The sequence below is a fragment of the Mobula birostris genome, chromosome 19 (assembly GCF_030028105.1).
Source record: "Mobula birostris isolate sMobBir1 chromosome 19, sMobBir1.hap1, whole genome shotgun sequence".
Classification (NCBI taxonomy): Eukaryota; Metazoa; Chordata; class Chondrichthyes; order Myliobatiformes; family Myliobatidae; genus Mobula; species Mobula birostris.
Genome location: NC_092388.1, coordinates 19512091 through 19530698, shown reverse-complemented (window position 1 = coordinate 19530698; position 18608 = coordinate 19512091). Strand labels below are relative to the sequence as shown.

Genomic DNA, 18608 nt, shown 5'->3' with positions numbered 1-18608 from the left:
TCTCTGTCTCCCTTTTTCCTTCTCTTCGCTCTTTGTTATTTATATCCCACCATCCCCGCCTGATTGCACTTGTCCATCACCCACACATCTATCTATCTGTTTCTTTTTCTCCCTCAGCCTACCCTTCCCAAACCCACCCTCATTTGCTTCTATGTCCATGATTCCACTTTCAGCCTCTACCTCTAACCTTTCTCTCCCCTAACCACATCTGGGTCCACCTGCCCAATCTTTTTACCTTATTTGTTTCCACCCGTCATCCACCAGCCCCTGTCTCAAACTTCCCATCTCTCCCTCCCCACCTGGCTACATCTGTCCATCTTTCCCCGCTTCATCTGGTTCTACCCATCATCTCAACTCACCCCCACCTTCTGTCCTGGCTATTATCCCTCAACACTCTCAGTCCTCATAAAAGATCTCAACCTGAAATATTGACCATCCTTTTGCCTCCGCAGATGCTGTTTGAGCTGCTTGGTTCTTCCAGTCTTTTATTCTTTTGCAGGAGATTCCTGAATGTGCAGTTTTCTGTGCTGCCATAATTTTCTACATTCCGTGTATAATAATAAACTAATTCAGTATGAATTTATTAATAACCACTGTTTATCAAAACAAATAAGAGGTGCTTCATGTGATAGTTCACAAAATCCCTAGAAAAATACTGAGTGGATTGTGAATTGTCAAAGATAAAAATGAAGTCAGTGGGCATTATAAGAAAGGCTACCTGCCAATCTCTGCTGTTTCAGTGTAAACAGAATCAAAGTTATCCTTCCAGATGATCCTTCTTCCGTCACTACGTGGTCCTAAATTTGGAAAAAAAAGAGAAAACGTTTTACCATTAATCATAGGTGCTTTAAAAATCTGGCTACCCTGTGGGAACAGATTAACTGCACAATAGCAACAAGGTTTGACAGGTTACTGGCTGAAAAGGTGAAACTGAAGTCATGTTAATCTGGAGGGATATGAGGAAATATAAATTTATAATAACAAAGGATTTAGAATATTCTAAAGGAAGTGGGAAAGTAAACTTCAAACCTGTGGAAGAGATAGAATATGAGAAAGATCAGAAACTTTTGTAGTGAAAGGGAAAACAGACCAGTCATTATTATTTGCAAGGTCACCTCAGATTACATGAATGTTTCAACACTACAACAGTTTATTCAAATCAAAATAAATAAAGTTACTTACGTCAGCAAGTAGCTTCAATTTCCCTACATTCACCAACTATTTCTTCATTTAACTGGTCCCTTTGTTATCTGGATTTCCAGATAGCCTTTAACTTATCCTGGCTTCCTCTCCAAAAGACGGCATAATTTTCTACTTCATTCAGGGCAACTTTGTTTGTTTGTTTGTCTGTTTATTTATTTCACACAGAAAGTGATAGGCAGCTGGAATGCTCTGCCAGGGATGATTGTGCAGACAAATAGAACAGTAGGGTTCAAGAGGCTTGTAGATAGGCAGATGAAAGGAGAGATATAGACAGAAGGGATTAGTTTAGCTGAGCACTTGACTGCTAATTTAACTAGTTCTGCACTATATTGTGGGCCATAGGGCCTGTTCCTGTTATGTGCTGTTCTAGGTTCTACTCTCACTGGCTCATCATAAGATTCAACTTAGTCCACTGCTCCTTCAATTAGCACGTGCACTTCCAGAATTCAGCACTCACATTCCACCTCTACAAAATGTCACGGCATTTTATTGCATTAAAAACTCTTTGGCCTGAAGCCAATTGTAAAGGAATCGCTCTTGTTTTCAAAGATCTTGATTCCCTGAATACTCTGAAATTTATTGATCTCTGTTTTGAATTAAATCAGTTACTGAGTTTAGCATACAGAATTCCAGAGATTCACATCTCAGAAATGTCTTCTCATCTCTGTCCTCAAGTTTCCCCTCATTCTGAGAATTCACAGTAAACATTATCAAAGTCCATATATATCACTATATACTACTCTGAAATTCATTTTCTTGCAGGCATTCACAGTAGATACAACAGGATCAATGAAAAACTACACACAAAAGGTGGAAAACAACCAATGTTTAAAAGATGACAAATAAGGCAAATACAGATAATAATAAATAAATAAATAATAAATAACATTGAGAACATAAGTTGTCGAGTCTTTGAAAGTGAATCTATGTGATCCTTTTGTAAGCTGAAACCTTTTGGCCAGTCTACAGAAACTGGAAGGTTTAAGGAGATGTCAAGTCATGGTGCTAAACCCCAGAGAATTCAGGCCTAGTTTTATTTGGTTTCTCTTCAAACAACATACAAATCACTCCTGAATCAAGTCACAAAGTTCTTATACAATTGCAGTAGGTGTCTGTGTTCAATTTCTATTATAATAAAGATCCACAATACTGTAATCACTATTTTGATTAAATCTAAGGACATGTCTTTAATACTTACTGGCAGATAATGGGCATTTCTAACAAGGCCAGTGGTGACTTGCCCTGATACTGAACTTAAGAGTTGAGAGTGTTGGTATCAGATTGGAGTCATGTTAAAGTCACACTGGCAGAGATGACAGACCATCCTCCCCATGTGCATTAACAAACCACCCAGCCTGCACTCCCAACATTTATTAATACCACGTTCCTCATAAAGATAATTTAAAAAATGTATTACTGCTCTGGATCCCAAACTGGAAGACCACAATCTATGTGGATCTGTGATAACATCTCCTCCTTGCTGACAATCAACACTGGTGCACCTCAGGGGTGTGTGCTTAGCCTACAGCTCTACTGTCTATATACCCATGACTGTGCAGCTAGGCATAGCTCAGATACCATCTATACATTTGCTGTTGATACAACAATTGTTGGTAAAATCTCAAGTGGTGACGAAAGGGCATACAGGAGTGAGATATGCCAACTAGTGGAATGGTGCCACAGCAGCAAACTGGCACTCAGTGTAAGATGAAAGAGTTGAATGTGGACTTTTGGAACGATAAGACGAAGGAGCACATACCAATCCTCAGAGTGAGCAGTTTCAAGTTCCTGGGTGTCAAGATCTCTGAGGATATGGTCCCAATTTATCAATGCAGTTGTAAAGAAGGCAAGACAGTGGCTATACTTCATTAGAAATTTGAAGAGATTTGGTATGTTAACAAATAAACTCAAAAACTTCTATAGATGTACCGTGGAGAGCATTCTGACAGGCTGCATCACTGTCTGGTATGGAGGGATCTACCGCACAGGACCGAAAGAAGCTGCAGAGGGTTGTAAATTTAGTCAGCTCCATCTTGGGTACTAGTGTACAAAGTACCCAGGACATCTTTAGGGAGTGCTGTCTCAGAAAGGCAGCGTCCATTATAAAGGACCTCCAGCACCCAGGGCATGCCCTTTTCTCACTGTTACAATCAGATAGGAGGTACAGAACCCTGAAGGCACACACGATTCAGAAACAGCTTCTTCCCTTCTGCCATCCAATTTCTAAATGGACATTGAACCCTTGGACACTACCTCACTTTATTTAACATATATTAATTCTGTTTTTTTGCACAATTTTTAATCTATTCAATATACATATACAGTTATTTATTTATTTATTTTCTTCTAAATTATGTATTGCATTGAACTGCTGCTGCTAAGTTAACAAATTTCACGTCACGTTCTGGTGATAATAAAGCTGATTCGGATACTAAATATGCCTTGGTGGGATCTGAATGGTACCAACTAGATTATTGGTCCATTAACTGACCACAATAACCACAGTATTCCAGTACTACTGTCATATCATGAAAGCTGTGCTAATAGGATACCACATTTGATCATATGTGCCAGAATTTACAGTTCGCTGCTTCTGGAAAGAGACATTAATCAGTCACATATTATGGACTCACAGGAGTATCCTTTATGCACTTTATGATTAATATGCTTTACAGATTATTGGATGGAATTGTGTCCCTGCTTTCCAGCTCGACCTAAACCTCTCACTCCTTCAGTTAAACTGTAAGGCAGTGATATTTCAGAAACAAAAAGCAATGATGAAATGGCAGAGTAGAATTGATGGGCCAAATGGCCCAATTCTGTTCCTGTAGCTTATGGTCTTATAATATTTGGGGTATACTAGAGAAAACTATTGGAAAATGCTTTCGAATCACACCATCTGAAAAGACAGCAACATGTCATAAAATCCCAATGAAAAATACTTGAAATAATTTCTTATAGCATCAACATAGAATGTCAAAAATCTCACCTAGAACTCGCAGAATTGCAGAAGATGAGGCTGATCCCACATCATTTACAGCCACACATGTGTAAGTGCCGTCATCATCAGTGGTCACATTCAATATTTTAAGTGTAGCTTCACCAGAATCACTGAAATCAACATTATATAACACAATTAATTCATTAGTTGAGAAATTTGTTTGAAAAACATGAATACATTTCTCCTAGTCTTTACCTGTACATAATACTGTTATGGCCATCATTGCTCAAGATGCTGTGGTCTGGGGCCTTCCACGTTATCATAGCTTTGGGACGACCACAGACTTTGCATTTCAGAGTAACCGTCTCCCCAATCTCACAGGATACATCTGTCAGTGGGCTGATGAATTCAGGGGGAACTGAGGGAAAGGAGTAATTTACAGAAATAAACATGGTTGCAAGAAGAGTTAAAGCATTATGCCATATGAAATCTATGCTAATTAACCCCAAAGAACAAGAGTTATTGTTCAAGTGTCAAAGATCAAGGGAGCGCTGAAGGTCAAATATGACAGAGGAAAGTGGGAGAAGGCCAAATGAACCACCTGTTCATCAGGGCTGTCCTGATCATGGTCTCAACTTCATTCTTTTGTTTGTCTCCTTAATCCTCAATTCCATTTGCTCCAAAACATTGTTTCAGCTTTTAATAATTGATTCACTCTTTAGAGTGCACTAAGGCAGAGAACTCCAAATATTTATGAGCTTCAGAGAAAATAACTTCTTGTCATTTTTATGGAAGATTGCGTACTCTGAAATGTACAAACTTTGCCTAAAACAGGTAGTATTCAGAATGGCCAACATTAGACTTAATTATCTACAAATGGAGGAAATTCAGCACTGCTGCTACTCCCCCTAGGAGTGGGCATCCTGCAAAAATCACACCAAGAGCACAACACGCAATGCTGAAGGAGGTGAAAAAGAACCCAAAGGTAACAGCAAAAAGCCTTCAGAAATCTCCAGAACTCGCTAAAGTCTCTGTTCATGTGTCCACTATAAGAAAAATACTGAACTAGAATGGTGTTCATGGAACGACACCATGGAGGAAACCACTGCTCTCCAAAAAAAAAACCATTTGGATATTCCACAATGCTTCTGGGACAATGTTCTCTGGACAAAAAAATGAATTTTTGAATATGTTTCAAAGAAAAAGGGCACTGAACGCCAACATCAAAACATCATCCCAACTGTGAAGCATGGTGGAAGGAGCATCATGGTTTGGGGCTGCTTTGCTATCTCAAGGCCTGGACAACCTGCAACAATGAATTCAAAATTTTATCAAGACACTTTACAGGAGAATGTCAGGGTAGCAGTTCATCCCCTGAAGCTTAATAGAAGTTAGATAAGCAACAAGATAACGATCTGAAACACAAAAGTAAATCAACAACAGAATGGTTTAAAAAGAAGAAAATTCGTGTTTTGAAATGTCCAAGTCAGGGTCCAGACTTTAACCCATTGAGAAGCTGTGGCATGACCTGAAGAGGGCTGTCCATACAAGGTATTCCAGAAATATTGATGAACTGAAACAGTTTTGTATGGAGGAAATGGTTTAAAATTCCTCCTTGCCGTTGTGCAAGGCTGAACAACAGCTACTGGAAACGTTTGGTGGAGGTTATCACTGCTAAAGGAGGCTCTACCAGTTAATAAATGCAAGGGTTCACTAAGGGCACGAAAAGTACAATTGTTTTGTGTGCTATTAGCTTTGGCACATTGTGTTTGTCTATGAAGATTAGACCACATTTTATGAAAAATTAATGCAGAAAACCATGTAATTGCAAAGGGTTCACAGACTTTTTCTTGCAACTGTACACTGTAGTTAAGACCGCAACATCTAAAGGATATAACTGCAGAACCAATAAGTCACCTAAATCATTAACACGGGATGTAAATAATTGAGCACTTGGTTCTGATTTTGTGATACACTATTAATATAATAACCAACTTTATTTCTGCATTCTATTTACTGCCCTCCCACTAAGCCCTAAATTTGCTAGCTTCATTAGATCCTCCTTATACATAACCCCACTGGAAACATCGTCATAAGAGCTTATCACATTTCTAATTTTGTTTAATAAAATAGTGCAGAATGACATTTCTTAGTGCCTTTTTCTAATATTAAAACATTCCAGTATTTTTAGGTTAATAGCTCAACAGTTCCTTGTGATTTTTACCTTCCCTTCTTTAGTAACTGTATATCTACTTTCAAACTACTGGGCTATCACTAATGCACCAATATTCTTTACAGTCATCTCTTTTCATAGGACTGAGAATGTCCTGCTCAGGGCAGTTATCTGATTTTAGTCCTTTTAATTTGTTCAGTACTTTTTCATTAGGAAGATTAATTACTTTAAGTATCCTATTTATCACTGGACCCTCGATTTACTCTACAGTGAAAAAAAGACATAAAATACGTTTAGCTTCTTTGTTCTCCATTATGACTTCTGTTCACATTGTCTCCATGCAACTCATATTTATTGCCATGCTCTCCTTTTTACATACTGACGGGAGCTTTTTACTTTGTGTGCTAATTTACTCATATTTTAACTGATGCTGCCTTGCTGATGTTTAAATCATCCATTGCTAATTTTCAAAATTCGCCCAGTCCTTAAACTTTCCATGCATTACTCACACCACTGCAAATCTCTTCTTTTAACCTAATAAACACTTTTAGGAATAGATGAATCATTTGTCCTGTATGAATTTTATTTCTGAATGGAATATATAGTGATTGAAGTTATGAACTATTTGTGAAAATGACTGTGTGTCTTCATAATCTAAATATTGTTATCTTGTGGCAAATAATTCTAATTTCCCAATTCACTTTAGTCATTTTTGCACTCTAATTAGCCTCATAAATATTCAAGACTCTAGCTTCCAACTGAGTTATATTCCTTTCAAGCTATAGGTTCTCTAGAGGATCCTTAACTGTGAGATTGCTAATTGGCCACATCTAATTATAGATGACAATATTTAAAGTAGCCTGTTGCCAGGTTGATTTCATGACATATTGTTCAAGAAAACTGTTCAAAGTGCACTCAGTGATTTCATCAATCAAACTAATTTTGCCAATTTGGCTTGCCCAGTCTGTATGAAAATTGAAGGCTCTGCATTTATGGTATTATTTTTATTGAAAGCTTCTCTTATATGAGCATAGCAGCATATTAGTGAACACAGCCCAGTCTATCACGAAAACCAGTCTCTTTTCTTTTTCTGTCCACACTTCCTACTGCCTCAGGAAAGGAGCCAACATAATCAACGACCCTACCCACCTTCTCCCCTCTTTCGCTGGGTAAAAAATACAAAAGCTGGAGAACACATACCACCAGTCTCAGGAACAGCTTCTGTCCCACTGTTATAAGAGTGCTGGATCTCTTGTATGATAAACTCGATCTCTCCATCTACGTCATATAGGCCTTTGCACTGTATTTGTCTATCTATGCTGCACTTTCTCTGTAACTATAATATTCTGCTCTGCATTCTGTTATTATTTTCCTTTTGTACTACCTCGATGTATCTACGTGTACATGATCTTTCTACATGGCAAGCAAACAAACTGTATCTCAGCACGTGACAAAAATAAACTTATTAATAATCGTTTATTATGCGCCATGCCGTATCCGTGGGCAATCATAGTCTTTCCATGACCATGATTGTTCTTGGCAAATTTTTCTTCAGAAGTGGTTTACCATTACCTTCTTACGGACAGTGTCTTTACAAAACAGGTGACCCCCAGCCATTATCAATACTCTTCAGAGATTGTCTGCCGAGGCGTCAGTGGTTGCATAACCAGGACTTGTTATATGCACCAGAGTTGGGCGTGCTGTGGATCGGGGGATGGGGAGGAGTGCAGTAGTAATAGGGGATTCCACAGTTACACGAGATTCTGGGGACATGAGACACCCAGATGGTATATTGTCTCCCAGGCGTCAAGGTCAGGGACGTCTCGGATCGGGTCCACAGCATTCTAATGGAGTAGGGTGAGCAACCAGAAGTCCTTGTATATACTGGCACCAATGACATAGGTAGGAAAAGGGAGGGGGCCCTGAAGAGAGAATTTAGAGAGTTAGGTAGAAAGCTGAAAAGCGGGACCTCCAAGGTAGTAATCTCTGGATTGCAGCCTGTGCTACACATCAATGAGAGTGAGAATAGGATGATTTTGCAGACTAATGTGTGGCTGAGGAATTGGTGCAGGGAGTAGGGCTTCAGATTTCTAGATTATTGTGATCTCTTCTAGGGTAGGTATGACCTGTACAATAGGGATGGGATACACCTGAAACAGAGAGGGACCAATATTTTTGTAGGCAGGTATGCCAGAGCTGTTGGGGAGGGTTTATACAGTCCTCCGAACAGAAGCCAGGATGTGGGGTAAATTATGAGAGGTAGAAAAGGCTTGTCAAAAGGGCAATGTTAGAATAGTCATGAGGGATTTCAATACGTAGGTAGATTGTAAAAGTCAGGTTGGCGCTGGATCCCGAGAGAGAACTTGTAGAATGCGTACAAGATAGCTTTATAGAGCAGCTTGTGGTTCAGCGCACTCAGGATTCACCAATCAGCTTCCTAGCGCTTTACTTTACCCCTCCTCCACCTTCTTGCTCTGACCTCATCTTTTTTCCCAGTCCTGACAAACAGTCTCGGCCTTTAACATCAACTGCTTACTCTTTTCCATAGATACTGCCTGGCCTGCTGAGTTCCTCCAGCATTGTGTTGCTTGGATTTCTAGCATCTGCAGATTTTCTTGTGTGTGTAAAGGGAACCTTTTCTGGTTGACTGGCAATGACTAGTGGTGTTCTGCAGGAGTTGGCGTTGGGACTGCTTCTTTTTATGTTATATGTCAATGATTTGGATGACGGAATTGATGGCTTTGTGGCCAAGTTTGTGGACATTGAGGAAGCAGGGAAGCTGCAGAGGACTTGGACAACTTATGATAAAAGGCAAACAAATGGCAGATGGAATACAGTGTCAGGAAGCGTATGGTCATGCACGTTGGTAGAAGGAATAAAAGCCGAGACTATTTTCTATACGGAGAGAAAATTCAAACATCCGAGGTGCAAATGGACTTGGGGAGTTCTCATGCAGTATTCCCTAAAGGTTAAGTTGCAAGTTGAGGTCAGTGGTAAAGAAGGCAAATGCAATGTTAGCATTCATTTTGAGAGGACTAGAATATAAAAGCAAGAATGTAATGTGAGGTTTTATAAGGCATTGGTGAGACCTCACTTGGGACTATTGTGAGCAGTCTTAGGCCCCTATCTAAGAAAAGGTATGGTTACATTGGAGAGGATTCAGAGGAGGTACTTGAGAATGATTGCAGAAATGAAAGGGTTATCGTATGTATGATGGCCTGGGCCTGTACATGTTGGAATTTAGATGAATATGGGGGGTGGGGTTGTAGCTCATTGAAACCTATTGAATGTTGAAAGGCCAAGATAAAGAAGATATGGAGAGGGTGTTTCCTATAGTGGGGGAGCCTAGGACCAGAGGGCACAGGCTCAGAAGGAGGGCAATCAATTAGAATGGAGATGAGGAGGAATTTCTTTAGCCAAGGGGTGGTGAATCTGTGGAACCTGTTGCCACAGGCAGCTGTAAAGGCCAGGTCATTGGGTATATTTCACACAGAGGTTATTAGGTTCTTGATCAGTCAGGGCATGAAAGGTTATGGGGAGAAGGCAGGAGAATGGGGTTGAGAGAGTAATTAGATCAGCCATGATGAAATGGCAGAGCAGACTCGAGAGGCTTAATGGCTTAATTCTGCTCCTTTGTCTTATGGTATTATGGATAATATAGGTGGCGTGATTCGTGTGCTTGCAAATGACACCAAATTAGAGGTGTGGGGGACAGTGAAGAAGGATGCCTAAGGTTACTGTGTTATCGATAGTAGATCATCTGGGGGAGTGGGCAGAGGAATGAGAGATGAAATTTAACTCAGACAAGTGCAAAGTAATGCTTTTTGGGAAGTTAAACCAGAGGTCTTACACATTAAATAGTAAAGCCCTAGGGAGTACTGTAGAACAGAAAGTCCAAGTGGTGCAAATACATAAAGTGGCAACTTAGGTAGTGAAGGTAGCATATGGCATACTTGCTTTCATCAGAAGGCGCACTGAATACAAGAGCTGGAAAGTATGTTCCAACTCTGCATTAGAGAGTACTCATGCAGAATATGTCATTGGTGAGACTGCACCAGGAATATAGTGTGCCGTTCAGGTGGCAATACTAGAGGAAGGATTTAATTGAGCTCACCTTTTTCGTTCACCATAATTTTGCTAGATATACTTATCTGTTTAATTGATTAATGGGTCAGATTGCTGAAACCCCACCTCTGGTTAACAGAGACATTTGGAAGCAGCTGGATACTGTATAAAGATAGTCTTATTTAAAATCACATGGTACATCTCATTTAATTAGTAACATGAACAGAAATGAAATAAGGAAAATAAATTTAAAAATACTCAAATTTAACCTTTAAATGAAGGACCAGAACTCCATGCAAATTAATAATGAGTCCAGGAGCAGTCAGAGATCAGAAACATTGTCTGCTTGCTTACAATGCAGCTGTCACGTGGCAGTGTGCCACTTGTCCCACTGGCCAACCGTCAGTATGCTCCAGTTCAATATTTGCAATTTTACATTTATAATACTGCCTATCTTTACGTGAACAGTAAGCATAGATTCCAATTTTCTATTCTATTATTAAAATCAGCTATGATTATGTTCAATAGCTGTGACCTCCTCACAGAACCACATAGCTCATAGCCTGTCATGTCCTGCCAAAAATGCTCATTAGCCCAGCCTTTCTCCTGTTACTCAGCTATTCCCCATAAATTCACGTTTTGTCAGCTGTTTATTGCAAGGAGATTATTACATTTCTTCTAAGTATTTGTGAGATAAACAGACATGCACCAGTTTGTATTTCTATCTTTGCTCTGAATAACTAAAATTGTTAAAGGCTTTTGATTACTCTACCATTAATTATAGACTACAGCATTTTCCCAAAACATGTCAGGCTAACTTTTGTATCATTTACTGGTTTGTCCTTTGCCGTTTTTAAATAGCAGAACAACAAATGCAATTATCTACTCTTAAAAATTATGGAATTATTACTGAGAGGATCATAATAGAAATTGCAACATATTCACCTAATACTTTTAAAATCTGATGAAAACTAACTGGTCATTAAGTATGAAAGGACATATGTATCCATAAGCCAATTCCCATTTTAAATGCTCTAGCAAGTAATTATTCAACATAGCCACGATTTAATTACTTTCAGTTCTAATATCACTATGAATTGCTTTTAAATGGCCCAGCTTCTCCTGGCCAGCAGATGCAACTCAACACTTAGATGCCCCTTTTAAAATTCTCTGTTGTTTTTACTATTTTTTTTTACAACTTTTTAAGTTCTATGTGTGTTCTCAAATAGTCAGGATTTGTGCCAATTTGCACACGCTTGTTTTGTTTCCAATCTTTTGGAAATGAAGGGCTTTTTTCTGGCAAGCAGAGCTCTTGTCCCTTTAGGATTATAATTTACTTATTTCTATGAATGCTTTTCTTTTATCTAAAATTATTTTCCCATTAATAGATTGCCAAGTTTTCAATAGAATTCTGTCTCATTTCATCAGATTTAGCCATCTTAATAAAGCTTAATAACACTTTGCACGAAACACTACATTGAGAGTCTTATTAAGGATGCAAATACATCTATCTTCACACTTCATCAGGTTTTAAACTCAATTATTACAGCCTTATTCCCTTTTAAGATCCTAGTCTTTGAACAAGGATAGCATGGACGCCTGGAAATTATGCTGAACCAATATATTGTTTGGTCATATCAAGAATATTTATAAAATATGTGGCACTCGCTTCTATGAAGACTGTGAAAGCTTTAGAAAGAGTACAGAGGAGGTACACAGGAATATTTCAAAGAGATGAGAGATTACAGTTATGTGGACAGAGTGGAAAAGCTGGACTTTTTTCTGACAGGAGAATTCTGAGAAGGTTTTAAGGTTATGAAGAGCTCAGATATACTAAAATGGGTAAGGCGTTAGTGAGTAGATAGAAACAGTGAAGACACGAGTAACCCGGGCATTACTCACTTAGCATAAGTATTAAGAATACACTTCCGGATTATTAGATATGGATTCAACAGAGGCCTTCAAGAGAGAATTGGATATGAAAAAAATGCATGAGTATGGCAAAAGAGTAAAAGAGAACATCTAAGTGGTTTGCTCTTCTGCAGATCAGAAGGGCCTCTGTCTATGCTATTTTATGTTTATGACATGCTCCTCCATGAATTTTAATCTCAATGAACTCTTGATAACATAAATAAAAATACTTTGTGAAATATGAGGCTTTTACAATAACTTACCATCATAAATATAATTAGGATTCAGGAGCTGAAAGAAAGAAATAATTACTTGATAATTAATTGAACAGTTCATTCTTAATGCCATTTGTCTTTGTTCCAAGATTTTATATGTATATGTTTTATGAATTAGTAGCATCTCTCTTTTGAGCATTTTTCATATTTTTCATTGATGTCTGGAAAACTATTCTTATGGCCAGCATCTATATGCTATGTTAACAGTAACATTAATTTTAAGCAAAATATTTAAAATTTATTCATTAGTACAAAGGGAAACATTCTTAATTAACAAACTTCTTGTTAGTAAATAAGTATTCAATAGAATTATCAGCACTGTTAGGTTCATGTCAGTGTTCATTTATTCTCAAATCTCCATCCAACCTAACTACACAACCTTCAGGTAATTTCTCCATTTTGGAGATATCTAGATTACACTTTAAATGCAGCAATACCATCACTTATACTCATCCGCAGAGTAGTAAGTTTCACCCTGTTGCCACTCAAGTAAGCAGTTTCATTTGAATTACTTACCCTGCATTTTGCAATGTATTATTCAATGTTAATATTTTAAATAAAAGCTCTTAACAAACCTGCATACTTATAATAGATAAGTTTCCAAGAAATGCACCCACATGGTTAATTGTCAATGATCCGATTGGCAGCCACTAAAATTTGCACTGGCAATGGAAAATAGGCCTTTTCGTAATTCTGAATTATCACATTTAGAGAATTTTACATCGTTCAGTGGCAGAAAGAAACCTAAATGCTGTATAGGTTTTATAAATGTAAAATTGCAAAGGGAAGCTGGTGATCAGATTTGGATTCATTTATTTAAATATACCTTCTCTAATCAATAGTGTTGCTATTTATTTCTATCACCCTAAAGTGGCATGCATACCATAACAAAGGAAAGACATAATTCTTTCCCAAGGTTTTAGGGTAAAACTTTACTGTGATACTTTGCAATAATTATTCGCTATTTCAACAGTTAATTGTAGATTCAGATTAATTTTGACTTTAACCGATGTTTCAATGATAACTTCATCAGGGATGATGCCTAGGCATGTCTAATCTGGTGATATATATACCCCCATCGTCCCTCCCTCCTGATTAGTTAGTCCTCATCCAATCAGGTTTCCATTATCCCACATTGTTTACCACTGAATTCCAGTTCTTACTCAGAGTGAGACCTTTGTCTTTGTTAAAATTCTTTTTCTCTAGTTTTATTCACAGGTGGTCAAAAATAGCCATTTACAAGATTCCATGTCAAAATGCGCAGCATATATTGGCCAGGTGGGGTGCATGGTGGAGATCCACATCAAAGAGCACAGGACGTGTAGCCAGAGAAATCGGCAGTAGTGAAACATTGCATTTGCAACGGCCATAGTATTTACTTTGACAGCACAAAACTACTGTGCTACACCAATGGCTTTTTGAACCGCCTGGTTCTCACCCCTTATTCTTAAACTGTGGCCTCTGGTTCTGGACTCACCCATCAGCGGGAACATGCTTCCTGTCTCCAGCGTGTCCAATCCCTTAATAATCTTACATGTTTCAATCAGATCCCCTCTCATCCTTCTAAATTCCAGTGTATACAAGCCCAGTCGCTCTAATCTTTCAACGTATGACAGTCTTGCCATCCTGGGAATTAAGCTTGTGAACCTATGCTGCACTCCCTCAATAGCAAGAATGCCCTTCCTCAAATTTGGAGACCAAAACTGCGCACAATACTCTAGGTGTGGTCTCACCAGGGCCCTGTACAGCTGCAGAAGGACCTCTTTGCTCCTATACTCAATTACCCTTGTTCTGAAGGCCAGCATGCCATTAGCTTTCTTCACTGCCTGCTGTCCCTGCATGCTTACTTTCAGTGACTGATGTACAAGAACACCTAGATCTCGTTATACTTCCCCTTTTCCTAACTTGACTCCATTTAGATAATAATCTGCCTTCCTGTTCTTACCACCAAAGTGGATAACCTCACATTTATTTACATTAAACCGCATCTGCCATGCATCCGCCCACTCACCCAGCCAGTCCAAGTCACCCTGCATTCTCATAACATCCTCCTCACATTTCACACTGTCTCCCAGCTTTGTGTCATCTGCAAATTTGCTAATGTTACTTTTAATCCCTTCATCTGAATCATTAATGTATATTGTAAACAGCTGCGGTCCCAGCACTGAACTCTGCGGTACCCCACTTGTCACTGCCTGCCATTCCGAAAGGGACCCGTTAATCGCTACTCTTTGTTTCCTGTCAGCCAGCCAATTTTCAATCCATGTCAGTACTCTGCCCCCAATACCATGTGCCCTAATTTTGCCCACTAATCTCCTATGTGGGACTTTCAAAGGCTTTCTGAAAGTCCAGGTACACCACATCCACTGGCTCTCCCTTGTCCATTTTCATAGTTACATCCTCAAAAAATTCCAGAAGATTAGTTAAGCACGATTTCCCCTTTGTAAATCCATGCTGACTTGGACCTATCCTGTTACTGCTATCCAAATATGTCGTAATTTCATCTTTTATAATTGACTCCAGCATCTTTCCCGCCACTAACGTCAGGCTAACCGGTCTATAACTCCCTGTTTTCTCTCTCCCTCCTTTCTTGAAAAATGGGACAACATTAGCCATCCTCCAATCCAGAGGAACTGATTCTGAATCTATAGAACATTGGAAAATGATTACCAATGCGTCCATGATTTCTAAAGCCACCTCCTTAAGTACCCTGGGATGCAGACCATCAGGTCCCGGGGACTTATCAGCCTTCAGACCCAACAGTCTATCCAACACCATTTCCTGCCTAATATAAATTTCCTTCAGTTCATCCATTACCTTAGGTCCTTTGGCTACAAATCCTTTCTCAGCTTAATTTATTTATCACAAGTATATCAAAACATATAGTGAAATGCATCATTTGCATTAACAACCAGCACAATCTTCAGATGTGCTGGGGTAGCCTGCAAGTGTCACCGCATTTTTTAATGACAACATAATACGCCCAACACGTTCACAGAACAACACTTACACACCTCCCTCCCATCCACCCATGCATTCACAAGGCCATGAGTCTGCTGGAGAAAGTCTCCAAAGTCTCCAAGGACTCATGGACTTGCAGGCCTTCAACTTCCCCAGTGGACTCGCAGACTCACATTGTATAGTTTACATGAAGCACCATTGTGCATAAGCATTTAATTGGCTCAACACTTTAAATTATTGATTGCCAATAAAATCATCAAATAACCAGATAGATGTGCATTTTACAGAATCTTATCTATTATAAGTATGCAGCTGTGCTTAGCACTTTTTGGTGCATATTTGTTTATCCCATCTGCACTGAGTTTATGGTATTATCCCTAAACTGATATCAAGTGCGAAAGCCAAGCCCAGTTGCAAGTTCACTGGATGGGGAGAAAACTGAATTTATTTGTTGTAGTTCTGACTGCATAGATTCCTGCAAGGAGGAATGACATTGACAGGCCTATTTACTGGACAGTTAATGTGGCAAAAAAAAAAAAATGGTTGTGACCTAGTTTATCCAAAATTTGGGGAAACTGAACAGAAAGCAGTATAGTTTATTGTATCCAAAAATGTGGCATAGATAGTGCCTGAAGTAACATTTGTAACGTGTTCCAAATATTCCATATTACAGTAAAAAAAAACACATTTCAGAGGCTTGAAATAAGAAGCCTAAGTATTAGCTTTGCAGTCATAAGCTACATATTATTATTTTTCTATTTTATGCATACATTTCCTGTGAATTTCTGGAGATAATTTCTTTGAGAAGATCGAGATCTATGGATTGCATTCTGCAAATAAAAATAAATAATTTACCATTGTTCTGAATCAGCTTTACAGGTAGCCAACACTTAAAAGATTTTAAAATATAAGTGATCAATAACACATTAGAAAAAACGGAAATATTTCAGCCACTCAGCAAACAAGTCATGTAGAATTCAAATTTCTTTGTGAATAATGGATAACTACCCCTCGCCATAGGTTACTGTAATGTTTGGTTCTAATCAGGATTATGCTAGGCAGTGAATGAATAGGTGGGCCTTCACTTACAAGTGCTGGTATTCTAAAAGGAAGGTTGTCTGCTTACTTTAACTGCCAGGATCCTGCACAGCTGCTGTTACACAACTTAACTGGAAGAAATATGCAGTTAATGGAGAAAATTAAGTTTAGTCATACTGCAATTATGTGTGCTAAATTATTCTGCACGCCCACTCATTCAGCAGAGTTTCTTTAGTTCGCAAACACGGTTTCTGAATGTGTGCACACTATGGTGAATCACAAGCTAATACTGATTAGTGGGAATTAGTAATGAATCAGCTTTCCTTACCTGCAAGACAATAATAACTTCATTTATTAAAGATATAATTATCAAATGGACACTTTGGAGTGTAATTTCATCATTTTTCCATTTCCCATTTAACTTCAAAAGATTATGGTTGCAAAGAGGACTGAAACATCACTGTGAAGAACTTCCAAAATAATATTTTACTTATACTTACCTTAACTGATACCTTATTGGGTAACCCTTCTCGAGACTTTCTGAAACCATTCTCTAGCTTTCCTTCTTTCTTGCTATCCTTATCCTTCTTTTCATTTTTCTTTCTTAAACGGAGTGCAGTGTGCCAAGATGTTGACTTTCTAATGTCATATTTCAAACCAGAGAGAGGACAGGAGGAAGAACACATTTCATTTTAGAAACTTAGATTTTAAATACAACTCCACGATAATCAGGGCATTTACACTGCACGCTATAATTTCTAATTACATTTAATTTTCGATGTGGAATATCAGAGCAGCAATGTACTGCAAAGGGATGTCTATTCCCCACAGAACCAACCTATCACCAGAGACCACTGGGGTGGGGAAAAAAAGAAGAACAACCTTTTCGCAATGTACACTCAGTGGCCACTTCATTAGGTACATCTGCTCGTAAATGCAAATATCTAATCAGCTAATCATGTGGCAGCAACTCTGCACAAAAGCATGCAGACATGGTCAAGAGGTTCAGCTGATGTTTAGACCAAGCAACAGAATGAGGAAGAAATGTGATCCAAGTGACTTTAACCATGGAATGATTGTTGGTGCCACACAGGCTGGTTTGAGTATCTCAGAAACTGTTGATCTCCTGGATTTTCATGCTCAACGGTTCCCAGTTTACAAAGGATGGTGCGAAAAACGAAAAAACATCCAGTGAATAGCAGTTTTGTGGGTGAAAACACCTTGTTCATGAGAGAGGTTAGAAGATAATGGACAGACTGGTTCAAGCTGACAAGATGGCGATAGTAACTCAAGTAACCACGCGTTACAACAGTGATTTGTAGAAGAGCGTTTGTGAATGCACAACATGTTGACCTTAAAGTGGATGGATTAAAGCAGCAGAAGACCACACTGGGTTCCAATCTTGTACCTAATAAAATGGCCACTGAATGTATTTCCATGTAGCTCTCAGATATTTCAAAACGGAAATGACAAAAATATGGAGATTAAAGAAACTCGTCTTATTTCCCAGCCGCTGAGAGCCTATGCTGTTGATATACAGTACTGTGCAAAATTCTTGGGCACATAAACATTGTATGTATGCCTAATACTTTATAGTTATGTCTATCCAGTTACCAAATCGCACAATACTACTGAGCTAATACACAACTAGGTAGTCTTATTTCTCTTTCCCAACCACCTTCCTATTTTAACCAATGTACAGCACTGTGCAAATATTTTAGGCACCCTACATGTACATGTGCGGCTAAGACTTTTGCACAGTCCTGTAACAAGTACTAAGGTAACTGAAGACTCCCTTGTCTATTCCTAAGTACAGTAAACCTAAGTGTCTGTCACACAAGTATAGTTTCATAGATTTCCTAGAATATCAATAATTTATGGCCAATCACTAGCAAATATCAAAAGTGATCTAAATTCAAAGCACAGAATAGTAGCTACCTGTGACTGAAATTAGTAGCTTGATGTTAGCAACTGTATTTGATCTTGGAGCTTATGATACATTGTGGAAATCAATTCAGCCCATAATAAAACTGTTGGAAAG

General features: G+C 38.6%; 1 protein-coding gene across 3 annotated transcripts in view; it reads right to left on the bottom strand.

Annotated features, from left to right (window-relative positions):
- LOC140212458 (triple functional domain protein) overlaps positions 1-18608 on the bottom strand; it is a 341882-nt gene that overhangs the window by 11628 nt on the left and 311646 nt on the right. For 2 of the 3 annotated variants that reach the window (XM_072283275.1, XM_072283276.1), the window contains exons 50-55: positions 17068-17206; positions 16300-16359; positions 12557-12584; positions 4400-4562; positions 4193-4314; positions 719-797 (exon numbers count right to left, since the gene is read on the bottom strand). In XM_072283275.1, the coding sequence (XP_072139376.1) occupies positions 719-797; positions 4193-4314; positions 4400-4562; positions 12557-12584; positions 16300-16359; positions 17068-17206 (591 nt within the window). The remainder of the gene's footprint in view (positions 1-718; positions 798-4192; positions 4315-4399; positions 4563-12556; positions 12585-16299; positions 16360-17067; positions 17207-18608) is intronic. The other variant, XM_072283277.1, reaches the window with a different exon arrangement.